The sequence below is a fragment of the Propithecus coquereli genome, unplaced genomic scaffold (genome assembly GCF_000956105.1).
Source record: "Propithecus coquereli isolate 6110/MARCELLA unplaced genomic scaffold, Pcoq_1.0 Scaffold544, whole genome shotgun sequence".
Taxonomy (NCBI): domain Eukaryota; kingdom Metazoa; phylum Chordata; class Mammalia; order Primates; family Indriidae; genus Propithecus; species Propithecus coquereli.
Genome location: NW_012151330.1, coordinates 568,138 through 582,680, shown reverse-complemented (window position 1 = coordinate 582,680; position 14,543 = coordinate 568,138). Strand labels below are relative to the sequence as shown.

The window sequence follows — 14,543 nt, the reverse complement described above, 5'->3', positions numbered from 1 at the left end:
TTTTCTTTTTTTTTTTTGTAGAGACGGGCATCTCTCACTCTGGCTGATTTTGAACTCCTGGCCTCAAGCAGTCCTCCCACCTTGGCCTCCCAAAGTGGCAGGATTAGAGGTGTGAGCACCAGTGCCAAGCCATAGACATTATTTTAATCTCTCAGGCTGCTAGGGCAAAAAAATGATCTCACCCTTGTATTAGTTTCACGATTATTACTGAGATTTTATGATATTTCATATGTTGTCCTTTCACTTTTGAAAATTGTACATGTTTATGTGCTGTGTATTTTCTGTTGGAATTATTCACAAGATTTTAAAACATATTTAGGAAAGTTATATGATAGTAGTTCTCTGTTACAAGCTAGGAGAGCTTATAAAAGTCAGATTTAGAGACTACTAAGGCTTAAAAATATAGAAAATATTTATAAGTAGGCTAGGCGCGGTGGCTCATGCCTCTAAATCGTAGCACTTTGGGAAGCCGAGGCTAGAGGATCGCTTGAGGCCAGGAGTTGGAGACCAGCCAGAGCGAGAATGAGACCCCGTCTCTACTAAAAATAGAAAAATCAGCTGGGCGTGGTGGTGCCTGTAATCCCAGCTGATCGGGAGGCTGAAGCAGGAGAATCCCTTGAGCCCAGGTTTTCAAAGACCGAGTCTCACTCTGTCTTAAAAAAACAGGCCGGGTGCAGTGGCTCACGCCTGTTATCCTAGCACTCTGGGAGGCTGAGGTGGGAGGATCGCTTGAGCTCAGGAGTTTGAGACCAGCCTGAGAAAGAGTGAAACCGTGTCTCTACTATAAATAGAAAGAAATTAGCCAAACAACTAAAAATAGAAAAAATTAGCCAGGCGTGGTGGCGCTTGCGTGCAGTCCCAGCTACCTGGGAGGCTGAGACAGGAGGATCGCTTGAGCCCAGGAGTTTGAGGTTACTATGAGCTAGGCTAACGCCATGGCACTGTAGCCCAGGCAACAGAGTGAGACCCTGTCTCAAAAAAAAAAGAGAGAGAGACACCAGCCTAGACAACATAAGAAGATCCTTGTTGCTACCAAAAAAAAAAAGCCAGGTGTGGTGGTGTGCTCCTGTAGTCCCAGCTGCTCTGGAGGCTGAGGCAGGAGGATTGCTGGAGCCCAGGAGTTTGAGGCTGCAGTGAGCCATGATGGCACCACTGCACTCCAGCCTGGATGACAGAGTGAGACCCTGTCCCAAAAAGGCATCGGATGTCATCTTTACAGCTCCCTCAGGATACCCACGGTGAGAGGGGAGAATACCCAAGGTGAGAAGCTCGTGAGTGACAGCAGGATTCGGGCCCAAGGGACTCTGGCCTTGGTAGATGAGCAACAGTACCAAGGCTCAAGGTGGAAAAAAGCATGAGCTGAAGAAGGATCCAGAGTGTGGGAGACACAGTAGCGTCCTTGGTTGTGGGGCTTGTCACAGCGGAGGTGCCTCTGCCATCAAAAGGGTGAACTCAGCAACAGACGATCTTGTGGTTGGAAAGTTCTTGGTTTCCTTCTTTTTTGTTATTTGTTTGTTTGCATTTTGTTTCATTCTTGGACTTGTAGAAGACTAAAGGTAAAAGAAACATTTATTGAAATGTGTTTAGGGCTCAGATTTTGCTAGCTATGGCATAAATTTTCTTGGGGATGTTAACATTTCAGAGTTAGTTTTTTGTAATGTCCCCAGTCTTGCATTTAAATGGTGATAGCCCAGGAGCAATGTTGGGGTTCTGTGCTCCGAGGTCATCAGGGAGCTAGAAGTCTGGCTGCTGAGCCGACTCCGATTTTACCTTTAGTCAAGGTGACTTAGGGTTGTGAGTGCTTCCTACTTAGAGACTGGGCGGGTCTTCATTAGTTTAGCAACAGGTCCAGAAGTTGAGTCTTAGTGAAAATCATTTTAAAAGTTTCAGTTAATGACTATAGTATATAGAACATTAGAAAACAGAAGTAATATCATAACTCATGCTGTTAATTTGGGTGTTTTTTCATGATCATTTCTGGTGTTCATTTTAACATCATCATTTTACTTTCAGCCATTGGGATAACAGTTGAAATAATTTCATTTCTCAAAACTTAACATTCTCTATGATAGCTTCTTTATGATAGATTTTTGATACCTGTAAAGACATTCATTTGATAACTCAAACGCTTGTCTGGAAGATCGATTTACAAAGTGGCACTTCAGACTGCCCCTTAGTGTCACGAGTGTTGTCGCATTTGCTGCAGGAGAAGGCTGCTCTGTCAGTTGCATCAGCTTAAAAGAAACTTCGGTTGCTCATTAGCCTTTTTGCCACTGTGAACACTTTGTTGGGAGAAAAACAAACTGCATTTCATTTTATTTTAAAATATACTTGCTTAAAAGTAACATTTCAGGCAGGGTGAGGTGGCTCAGCCTGTAATCGTAAAACCCTGGGAGGCCCAGGTGGGAAGATTGTTTGACCTCAGGATTTGAGACCAACTTGAGCAAGAGCAAGACCCTAACTCTGTCTCTACTAAAAATAGAAAAATTAGCTGGGTACATGGCACCTGTCTGTAGTCCCAGCTGCTTGGGAGGCTGAGGTCGGAGCATCGCTGGAGCCCAGGAGTTTGAGGTTGCAGTGAGCTGTGATGATGCCATTGCAACCTCAAAAAAAAAAAAAAAAAAATCAGAGAACTGGAGTTTTGGGGGAGGCTTTGCCTCAGCTGCCTCAGTTTCCTTGGAATGGGATCTATATCACTACGTTATGCAGGGGAATGCGGGTGGCCAGAGCAGCGTGGTTCAGAGGGGCGTCCCCTTGAGGGTGTGCAGAGTAGATGGCCTTGTGGACGGGCACTGGAGTCACTGGGCCAGCAGTGCCCAACAGCAACAGGGTGTTGCCTGTGTTTGCATTTGTAAGAAGAAACCATTGGATCCTAGGGTCACACACCCCTCACCCCAGAGCTGTCCCTGCTCTCCAGGCCACGCAGCTGGGTTGGACAGGGGTGCCCTGCACCTTTCTGGCCAATGTGTGGCTCAAAACTGTGATTTTAGACTGCTGTCAGGATTCAGGTATTACAGATTTTTTTTTTTTTTTTTGAAACAGAGTCTCACTTTGTGGCCCGGGCTAGAGTGCCGTGGCGTCAGCCTAGCTCACAGCAACCTCAAACTCCTGGGCTCAAGTGATCCTCCTGCCTCAGCCTCCCTAGTAGCTGGGACTACAGGCGTGCGCCACCATGCCTGGCTAATTTTTTCTCTATATGTTTTTAGTTATTTGGCTAATTTCTTTCTATTTATAGTAGAGACAAGGTCTCGCTGTTGCTCAGGCTGGTCTCGAACTCCTGAGCTCAAACAGTCTGCCCGCCTCGGCCTCCCAGAGTGCTAGGATTACAGGCGTGAGCCACCGCGCCCGGCCCAGATTTGTTTTTAATGTTAATACCCTCGATACCAGCAGGTTTTTTCAGGTAGCTGTTTTACATTCTAATTTTTTTTTTTTACAAGGAAAAGATGTGCTTAGTTTTAAAAGTATTTCAGGAACAGCTCCAACACCTCCCATACTTTCCTCCTTCGCTGACAAACACTCCTGACCGTTGTGTGCAGGGACCCTCACCATGAGACTGGCTGGCTGTGGGCATCTCTCATGTGCCCCGGTGTGACAAGGACAGTGGATCAGGACGACTGGCTCTAGGATCCTTCTTGGAACAGAGAGGCGTGTACTGAGCGTTCGTGGAGGGTGGGGGACAAGCAGTCTGTGGACTGGGTTCCCAGGGTGGCGTGGGATGGGGGTGCACAGGCTGTGCTGCTCCAGGGCCCCTCTTGGGGCCCAGAGTGACCGTGGCCTCTTCATCACGGTGTCTCAGAGCATCTGCGGCGTGGGACTGCGTGGATGCCCTGTTGGTTCTTTTTCCTGCAGGGCAGCCGTTTGCTGCTGGCCTCACAGGCATCTGTCGTAGGTTGTGTACAGATCCATCCCCTGCAGCCCCCGAGAGGGGCCCAACTAACCAGGGCGAGAAGTCCTTTCTCAGACCTGCCATCCTCCGGGCAGCCTTTGAGCTGCAGGCGAAGTAGGAGGTGGATGGGGGCCAGGTGGAGAGTGGCCTTCAGGGCCTGCATTTGGGGGAAGGTGACTGGGAGCTCACAGGAGAGCAGCTCTTTCTGGGCAGTTCTGTAGAGCGATGAATTGTTAAGCAGATGAAATACAAGCTTTGCCCACCCCGTGCGGTCCACACTTGTGACCTCCACGGAGCAGGTCCCAGATACCTGTTACGGCGGCATGAAAGGTGGTTTCCTTGGCGTTGTGACGACCTTGATCGCTGGTTGTTTGTGTTTTGATGGAAAATGTTTCTTTTATTGTACTTCACCTGAGTTGGTGAGGAAACAGTTTTAAATTTAGGGTGAACGGCGTCTGCTGGCACCTTCTCTGGTGTGCTGCTTGTCACGTGCCCTGTGCTGGGCCAGTGTCACCCTCTGGGTCCAGCCAACGGTTATTTCCTTGCTTTCTAGCCTTGAGTGTCATTGGGATCTGTAGATACGACTGAATGTTGGAAATTTTATTTGTAGTGTTTTTCGGGTTTATTTCCAGTTCAGGCGTATGTGGACTTGGCTTTTTAATCGTGACTCTCTGCTGCTGTGCCGTGCTCTTCGTCAGGTGTGGGGGGCCTTCCGGGAAGCCCGGGTGTGTTGCTCGGTACCGCTGGGATGTGGGGGCAGACTCGGCCGTCAGCCTCAGAGGACTCGGGCGAGATGTTTCGCTTAATTTAAACCAGATGGATAAGGACCACTTTTTAACTGCGTGCACATGTGGGTTTGGGGCAGGCAATGTGTGGCGCAGTGTTCTTCAGGCTGTCCTCTGAGGGACAGCCCCTCTGCGTCACCCTCTGGTAATTCTCGAAGAATCAGCCTGTGGAGTTGCACAGCGTACCCTGCTCTGTGGACATTCGGGTGGTTCCTGTCTCTTGTGGTTGCACACAGTGCTGCGGCGCGTGTCCCCCTGTGTGGCCATCGCGCAGGTGCTGTGCGCCCTGGCCGGAGCCCTGCAGGTGTAGGTGGTTTCGCTTGCTAGACGCCGCCGCGTCGTCCACCTAGAGGCCTCCCGGTCACACTTCCAGCACCCACTTCTGAGCGAGTTTTTCTCCCTGTTGTAATACCGTTGCCGTTACTCATTCACTGTTCAGAAGATACTTACTGTGTCCCTGCCGTGGGCCATGTGATGTTCTGGGCGCTGAGGATAGTACAGCTGTGAACAGAACAGACCGTCCTTCCCCGCGTGGCGCTGACGTTGCGGCGGGATGAGCGCTAACCCGTAAACAAACCTTTCGAACTTTATTAACGTGCTGGGTGAAAAGTAGTATCTGTGTGTTTTCCGTTTCTCTTATGAGTGAGATTAGCATCTTTTTACATGCTGAAGGGCCATATCTGTTTCTGTGAGCTTTATGTTCACGGCGTTGCTCCTTCTGTGGGGTTGTTAATCGTTTCTGCTTTTGTAGGAGCACTGTGGTGTGTCAGGTTTCTCAGCCTTGGCCCCGTGCTGGCCCTGATGCTTCTTCCCTGCGGGGGCTGTCCTGCGCGAGTTCAGGGCGTCCAGCAGCGTCCCTGGCCTCTGTATGCCAGTGGTACCCCGAGTCTGGCAGACAAGAATGTTTCCAGACACTGCCAGACGTCCCGAGTGACAGTTGAAAAAATATAGAAAAGCTTTACACGACGGCACTTTTCTCAATAGTCTGGCCGGTGAGGAGAGGGGAGCTGTGGCGGGGGGGAGGCGTGCGTGTTCCCCGAGCCCTGTGTCAGGGAGGCTCCCTCAGATGCAGAACTGTTGCGATTTACAAATAAGACGCTAGAATGAGAAATCCATTTTATTTAGATGCTTTTAAGACTTAAAAATTTTACTCTTGTCAGCTGAATTTACAAGAACAGACGCTCTGTACCTAAGCAACTCTTGCGTGTGACCTGTTCCGACGCACTGAAAAGCGAGTCCTCCAATCTCACGAGTCTGGTGTCTGCTCTGCAGCAGCCACGCTTTCTCCCGCGTGGATGTGGCTCATCAGGTCGCACGTCACACGGTTCCAGTCTGCCTGAACTGCTGTTCCCTGCGCTCGGCCTCGGCAGCCGGGGGAAGCAGGGTGTCTGGGTTCTGCGGGTCCCCTAGGGGTCCTGTGCACCCGAGTCCTGCAGGACGCAGCACTGTTCTGTCTGCCCTGATTCTGCGTGTCGCTCCGGCCTTCGGAGCTTAGAGCAACAGCTTTGAACAGCTGCTGAAACAGTTCAGATACAGCCTTGTGACGGTGAAGTCCGTTTTGACTGGTTTCACCTAGCTTTTGTGTACCTTGCTTCAGAATTTTAAGAAAAATTCTAATAAAATATTAGGCTAAAATTTTTAAAACATGTTCTCTGAATCATTAAAATTATTCAATTTGTCCCATTTCGTGTCCCTTATTTTTGGAATTTTGCGTTGTATGTAATCCATCTGTGATTCTTTTTCTTTCGTGTCTTTCAGCAAACGAGGGTTCAGCGTCCGGTCCTTTGGAACAGGGACTCACGTGAAGCTTCCGGGACCAGCACCCGACAAGCCGAATGTCTACGATTTCAAAACCACATATGACCAGATGTACAATGACCTTCTCAGGAAGGACAAAGAACTGTATCCCAGTGGCTGCCCTTCACCCCGTGTGGTTGTCTGGGGCAGGCGTGGTTTGTGACACGTGCGTCACTCTGACCCCCACCCCGTAAGGAGCGTTCTGTGTGACTCGGGCACAGGAGGCGTGGTATGCCGCGTCACCTTGTGTGCGGTGCAGACACCCGCTCCTTTTTAGTTAAGAGAACTTGGTTTCTGTTCGTGGTGCTCATTGGATAGTGTGAGGGTCAGGGCCACCCATGGCAGGGGAAACCTTAAGGCACACGGACCCAGTCAGGCACAGGTTCTGACGTAGTGTCACCCAGGGAAGCTTAGATGAGGAAAATGGAAACCATGAAACCCTGTTACTTTTCACACTGCAGGGCCGCCCGGCCGTTTTCTCCGCAGGTAGGTGTGTGTGCGTGTGCTGATGCGTGTGGAGTTGAGCTGCTTCACACGTCTGACGCCCTTAAGAGAGTCAGAGAAAGTGGAGGCCAAGTTTGCTGCTGAAGCTGCTAGAAGCAGATAATTTAAGAGAACATTACTTCATTCAGGAAGAGACAAAACAGCCTGGATCTGCTACTTAAGACTCATGTGAAAAGAAAAGGTATTTTTAAAAATAGATTTTTATGAATGTGACACCAAATCGTATAACCGTGTATCGTCAGTGCCTCGGGTTTCTGACCAGGCGTTGCCTGATCGCACCACACTCGTTTAAAATTTCTGGACCTTCTTTTGTTATAGTGAGTGATCTGTAGTTCTCAGAATGAAGCCCAAACATATTCCAGGTGAAAGGAGTATAAACATCAAATGGAAAACTTTTTGTCTTAATATTGGCACTCTTGCAATTTTTAATAAACTAAACATGTTTTTTGAACACATGTAGATCAAATAGCTATTGGGAGGGGCCTGAAGGTCATTCTAGAAAAATGCAGAATTAGATCCTGGGTGTTGCTGCATCTCCTGCCCTCCCTGCTGCCTCCCCTGCCAGCTGCACGTTGTGGGTGGGGACGTTGGGGTGGAATCCCTGTGGGGGGTCCCCGTCAGCGCCACAGCCAGGCCTGCCAGTGGGCCGGGGTCTGGACTCGCGCAGGGCCTGTGACGCAGTCCTGGCTCTCACTGCAGTTAGTGCACGTCCCTCGGTCCTGAGCACATCTGCTGCTCCTCTTCTCAGAAGCCCTGGAGCCTGCGTTTGAAAAACCTCCCCAAGGACTTCTGATGAGCTGCTGGCTGCGCCGCGTCCCCTGCGTCCCCCGTGTTCCGTGTTGGGCGAGCTCTGCCTGCTCCGCTCACGTCCGTGGCTGAGAAGGAAGGTGGCGTGGTCTCAGAAGTCTCCCCTCCCTGAAACTCGGTGTGAGAGCTGCCTGTCCTGTCGCTTGCTGTGTCTTTGTCCCCTGAGCCTTACTGGGAAGTGTGACCACAAAGCCCCTTTCTGAGGGTCTCATTTTGGAGCTGTGTGCTTCCCTTAGCCCTGGAAAAAGCTGTGTTCTCACTTCCGGATTTTCATTACGTACGTTAAACTCTTTATACCGTGAAGCTTATTCTCAGATCCTATCTGTTTTTAAAAATTCTTGAGTCAAGTTAGCACCATTCATTTTTAAACTCTTCTATTCAATGAGAGATATAAAAACAAGATAATGCACATGATAGTAGCCCCTTAATATAAATTAAGCTCTCTCACGTCAGAGCCAACATGACCTCCTATTTACGGACACTGATAGCACTTCCCTTGTTTAACGGGGACTGAGTCTAGCTTCAGCAGTCAAGCTCAGAGGCACTTGGTAAGGGGGAGGTGGTCTGCGTGTCTAGGTGGTTTGTTTTTAAGATACCAGCTAGAGCGCGGTGGCATCAGCCTAGCTCCCTGCAGCCTCAACTCCTGGGCTCAAGTGATCCTCCTGCCTTAGCCTCCTGAGTAGCCGGAACTACAGGCGCCACCGTGCCCGGCTAATTTTTCTATTTTTTTATAGAGACAGGGTCTCGCTCTTCCTCAGGCTGGTCTTGAATTCCTGAGTTCAAACAATCCTCCTGCCTTGGCCTCCCAGGGTGCTAGGATTACAGGTGTGAGCCACCATGCTCGGCCCAGGTTCTGAAAGAAGGAGCTGAGAGACCAGTATCTTGGAATTCAGAATTTCCTTCTTTACAGGGTGACTTTGTACAAGTCAGTGGACTCCCCGTGAAGTATCCAGTCTGTCCAGGAGAAAACTGTGCGTGTGTGTGGCCTTGATGCATGGGGAGTGGGACTGTCAGCTTGGGGTGATGTGGCCACTTTCGTGGTGCTGTGACGTTGCAGCAGGGATAGTACTTGCCTTTCAGGGACCCTGTATAGGGAGGTCCTCTCATTCAGGCTGCCCTTCACAGGGCTGTGGGAGGAGGGACACCTTTGTCCCTAGCGTGTGTTGCTTGAGTGAGACGTCTGTCTTCTAGGTGGGGTAGGGAGGTGGGTACAGTGAGGTGCTTGGTGCTTAGCTATGGTATTCCAAGTCCTGCCCTTGGCCGGCAAAGGAGGGATGTCTCCAGGGAGTTCTGTGGACGCTGGCACGGTGCTGGATGGGACAGCGTTCTTCCTCGCAGGAGGGAACAGCAGATGTGAGGGAGGTGGGGTGGGTCAGGGCGGGCCAGTGCTCCTTCGCTCCCTGGGGGGCAGGTGCTCAGACACTGTGTAGAGGTGCCCTGAGGACAGGACTCCATTAGTGGCGGGGTGGGACCTGCAGGTAAGGCAGAAGAGCTAAGAGCCCAAAACTGTGACAGAACAACCCCTGTGTCTGCAGAAGTGACAGCTAGTAACATCTGCAGTGGAAAGCCAGTCGGGTACCTGAAGGTGTAACTCGGAGATAAAATACGACATTTAGTAAAGCATTTAAATTTCAAGGAGCAGGATGGTGCGGCTTGGCAGGAAGATGCGGCTGGGTTAGGCAGAGCCCAGAGCTGGCGGCTGCAGGGGCCAGCTCTCGACCCTCGGCATGTGCTGCTTGGCCAGGCCTTGGTTTCCTTGTGTGTGTCCCCCTCACAGAATCTCTGATAATTAAATCAGAACATGCAGATGCTGAGCATGGCACCTTGTTTTTTAAGTCCTCAATAAATTTTGGCCAGTAGTCCCGTTAGTATTGAAGTAATTTCTTAAATACAGATATCCCTCAGCTTGCCGTGGGATCACATCCCGATAAACCCATCGTAAAGTCAGAAAGCCTTCAGCTGAGGTGCTGTAAGTCAAGGACCATCTGTATTTGGCCGTACGTTGGTTTTCATCCCAAAAGCGGGAGCAGAGCTGCGGGGTGTAGGGGCTCGGTGACTGGCTCCTGCGGACCTGGCCTGTGGGGGTCTTTGAGGGCAGCGGGGCTGGGACATTAGGGTGGAAAACGTGTTTAACTGAAACCAAACTATTAATAGTTGTTTTCCCCTAATTATTGTTGGTAAAGCTAGACTGGGTTAGTTAATTTTACACCACCATTTCCCTTTTGGGAATTGTCTGCTAAGAGTGTATACATGGACCAGGAATAGGAAACCTAAATTCACCTGACTCCATAGACAAATATGAAATAATCTATGTAGATTCTTTTTTATTTTTAAAATTTTAAAGATTTGATTTTATAGAGATGGGGTCTCCCTATGTTACTCAGGCTGGTCTTAAGCAGTCTTCCTGCCTTGGCCTCCCAAAGTACTGGGGTTATAGGTGTGAGCCACTGTACCTGGCCTTATTTTTTATTTATTTGGATTTTTTTAGATAATGGGGTGCACGATCATAGCTCACTGCAGCCTTTAACTCCTATGCTGAAGTGATCCTCCTGCCTCATCCTCCAAGTAGCTGAGACTACAGGTGCCACCATGAGGCCCGGCTAGTTTTTCTATTTTTTGTAGAGATGGGGTCTCACTCTTGCTCAGGCTGGTCTCAAACTGGCCTCAAACGATCCTCCCACTTCGACCTCCCAAAGTGCTGGGGTAATAGGCGTGAGCCACCTCGCCTGTGTTTTTTTTTTTTTTTTTTCTTTTTTGCGACAAAGTCTCACTCTGTTGCCCTGAGTAGAGTGCCGTGGCGTCAGCCTAGCTCACAGCAGCCTCAAACTCCTGGGCTCAAGCAATCCTTCTGCCTCAGCCTCCCGAGTAGCTGGGACTACAGGCATGCGCCACCATGCCTAGCTAATTTTTTCTATATATATATATATTTTTTTAGTTGTCCAGATAATTTCTATTTTTTGGTAGAGACGGGGTCTCACTCTTGTTCAGGCTGGTCTCGAACTCCTGACCTTGAGCGATCCACCCACCTCTGCCTCCCAGAGTGCTAGGATTACAGGCGTGAGCCACCACGCCCGGCCCTCGCCTGTGTTTTAAAGTAGTTTTTGGAAATGGTGTTTAACAAATGAACGTTCCTAAGCCGTATACCAATTCCCAGAGAAACTGACCTAATCTTACTTACGCTTCAGGTTTTTAGGAACACGCTCCTATGGCCTTAAGGTGTTTGAGGAAAGGCCAACATAGTTGCTGCTGTGTCCAGATGTTGGCCTGCTTGTCTGATCAGACGCCAGAAGTCCAACAGCGCCTGCTGGCTGCGGTAGTTCAGTTTCTGGGAGTCACTCGAGGGCACGGGTGGGGCATAGCCACACTGGCTGCGCCTGTTGGGTCAAGTGCTGGGCTCTTCCCGTGGTCTGGGGCAGGCGAGATGCTGTTGGCGAAGTGGAGGCCGCGCTGGCAGTTTCACTTTGCCTGGAGATGAGAGTGGCGCGAGGCCGGTGCTAATCCCGCTCCGGCCTCAGGCGGCTCTGTCTGTGTCGAGGCCGCAGCTGCAGCTGGGAGCCCAGTGGCTCTCAGCGCTGATCTCGAGGCCCCTTCAGGGCTTCCCAAGTCGTGTTTGTGCGGTCTGTGTGCTTGGCAAAAAAGCACGGCTTATCAAAATGAATTTATTTCTTACTATGTTGACTTGGAAGCCATAGCTCACTAGCTGTTGGTGTAACAGTTCACAGAATGTGGTTAGAGGGTCTCAAATGGTCCTCCCAGGGGGTCCAGAGCTTAACCCTGTCTGCCTTTCTCACCCTCCCTGCTGAGTGTGCCGGGGTCTCTTCCATCCCTGTGCCAGGCTGCGGGCATGTTCCTGTCGGCAGCGTGCACAGGCCTTTCCCCCTGGCCAGGCACTACTGCCTCTGGTTGGAGTCCCTGGGCATCACCATGGTGCCAAGGCCGCAGCTCTGGCCACATCTGTAGCGGGACTCGAGGCTCCTGGGAGCCCCCAACATTCCTGCACTGAGAGCACGGTCACAGAAGCACCCCGTGGCAGCGCTGGTGCTACTTCGCCGTGAAAACGTGGATCGACCACACGCAACCTTGACCCTCAAGACCTAACTCCGGGGCAGGCGCCTTTGATGGGGGGGCTTTCCTGTGTTCGCAGCAGGGGAGAGGTGGCGGTCTCTGCAGGATTCCTTGCTCAGTCACTGGGAAAGTCTGGCCAGTAAGACGATGTCTGGCCTTTCCTAGTGCAGTTTGTTTCGGGGCGGGGTGGGACGGGCAGGTGGATGCCCCCTGGTCATTTCCTCAGTAGCGCTTGCTGTGCTCTGGTGGAAAGACGGTGGTGGCTCCTTCCCGGGCAGGGAGCACCTTCAAGGGACTTGACGTCAGTGCAGTGTCTGCAGCCAGGTGTGGTTTTCGGAGCAGGAGCAAAGGCAGAGGGGGAGGAGCTTCAGTGCTAAAGCCTCCGGGCCTGGTGTCCCAGCGATGGGACGCAACCCTGTTGCCCTTGGCTCAGCTTTTCCACGTGCCTCAGTGGGCACCCTGTGGTCCTAGTGCAGCTGCGCATTGGCAGTGCCCTAGGTGCTCCTGCGGAGTCCGCACCCCACGCATGTCACTGCCCGGGAAGCAGCGTGGCCTCCCATCCGGGCTCTGGCTGGCATCTCACGTGGGGAGCGCCTTCCCGATTGTAGGCTTAGCCTGCGATTCTTTGAATTCTGCCGGCCTTTGCCTTGATTGGCGTGTGGGTGAAGGCAGCCGACCCCTCCGGACAGTCCAGTTTCACCATCACCCCAGAGATAACGAAAATCCTTACAAGGAGAAGCTCCACCAAGCCGTGTTTTGGTCAGTGCTTGGTGTGTCCCGGTACCTTGGGCCCTGCAGTTTACTCTGAGAACAGCCTGTTGTTAGGCTGAGTGGGCGTCAGGACAGTGGCTCGCCAGGGTGTGATGATGTCCCCTACTCTGCTTCCTCTGGGTGGCCCCAAGCTCAGCTTCATTTTCTGCTGGTGAATTTCAGGATTCAGCTTCTCTACCAGGACCATAACTTCCTTTGGTGTCATTTTTGTTCATTGTATGCTCTTGCGGTTGTTTTTTTTTTTGTTTTGTTTTGTTTTTAAAGACAGGGTCTCAATCTGTCACCCAGGCTGCACTGCAGAGGCGTCATCATAGCTTACTCCGTCGTTGAACTCCTGGACTCGAGCGCTCTCCCGCCTCGGCCTCGGGAGTGCCGGGATTGCAGGTGTGAGCCATCGTGCCTGGCATGGTTTTTCCTTGAAGGCCTTGGCTACTCAGACTGTGGTCTCAGGCCCCCAGACCTGCTGAGTTCTCACTTGCCCTCCTGGGGAGGGTATCGTACATGGACTCTTTGTCCTTCTTTTTTTTTTTTTTTTTTTTTCTTTTTTGCGACAAAGTCTCACTCTGTTGCCCTGAGTAGAGTGCCGTGGTGTCAGCCTAGCTCACAGCAACTTCAAACTCCTGGGCTCCAGCCATCCTCCTGCCTCAGCCTCCGAGTAGCTGGGACCACAGGCATGTGCCACATCGCCTGGCTAATTTTTCTATTTTTAGTAGAGACGGGGGTCTAGCTCTTATTCAGGCTGTTCTCGAACTCCTGAGCTCAAGGGATCCTTCCACCTCAGCCTCCCAGCGTGCTGGAATTATAGGTGTGAGCCACTGCGCCTGGCCCTCCTTTTTCTCAAGAAGACAGTTCTGCTGCTTTGTACAAACTTTGTATTGTGAAAGTGTCACAGCTTGGTCATGTCCTTTATGTGGAGCGAAGCATTCCTGGGGTCAGCCAGAGAAGGTTCCAGTTCATTCATCAGCTGTGCATTGTCTGGTTATTTAATCCTGTAAATTCTTTTGGCTTTTTTTTTTTTTCAAGGTTATCTCTGGAAAGCTCAATTTCTTGGTAAAACTACTATATTATTATTTAAATCACTAAATAACTAGAATTTCCTGGGGGAGAGAAGCAGTCCGTTATGGTTTTGCCTTGAACCTAGAGTGTTTGGGATCATCACCCAGAGGTGGCCCTTGGGGCACTGCTGTGAGCACAGAGGGGCCCCTCCAGACTGCGTCAGCGACAGACGCTGCCCTGGGGGGCGGAGCCCCTATGTCACCGCACGTCGCTACGTCAACTGAAGCAACAGGCCACGGGCCCGTGTTCAGAGAAGTGGCAAGTTCTGTGGCTACATCGTGCTGAGGCTCCGCTTTCCTCTGGGGTTTAACCTGGGTTTGGACCGTTGGTAATGATTTCCTGTCATAGATCAATTCATAGTGTGAGACCTTTTTCTCGAAAAGTGAAGTTTATTTTATTTTTTAAATTTTTTTTATTTCAGCATATTACGGGGGTACAAATGTTTAGGTTACGTATATTGCCTTCACCCCTCACGAGTCAGAGCTTCAAAACTATGGATCGCGTCGCGAATCTGCGTGTCACCCTCGCGCAGGGCCGTGGCAATCTTCTCTGTCTCGTTCCAGTTGTATACGTGCTGCCGCAGCGAGCACAGAAAGGAAAGTTTAAAAAGCAAGTCAGTCGTCACAAAATGCTCTGGCTTAGGGCTCAGCTTCCTTTTTTGTTTTGAGGCTAAAATTTTTCATGATGCTAATCTCAAACAGCTGGTGGAGGGGGCTGTCTGAAACAAAACAGATACCAAAGATATTTTTCTTTAATTTTTCCAGCCAGTTTGTCTTTTTTTCCCCAGCTAATTTATTTGTTAAAAAATTCTTTTTTGGCCGGGCGCGGTGGCTCACGCCTGTAATCCTAGCTCTCTGGGAGGCCGAGGTGGG

At 50.6% G+C, this 14,543-nt stretch overlaps 1 protein-coding gene across 1 annotated transcript in view; it reads left to right on the top strand.

Annotated features, from left to right (window-relative positions):
* Positions 1-14,543, top strand: part of SSU72 (SSU72 RNA polymerase II CTD phosphatase homolog (S. cerevisiae)) — a 27,366-nt gene that overhangs the window by 2,298 nt on the left and 10,525 nt on the right. Inside the window, exon 2 of the mRNA XM_012657538.1 lies at positions 6,430-6,573. Coding sequence (XP_012512992.1) covers positions 6,430-6,573 — 144 coding nt within the window. The remainder of the gene's footprint in view (positions 1-6,429; positions 6,574-14,543) is intronic.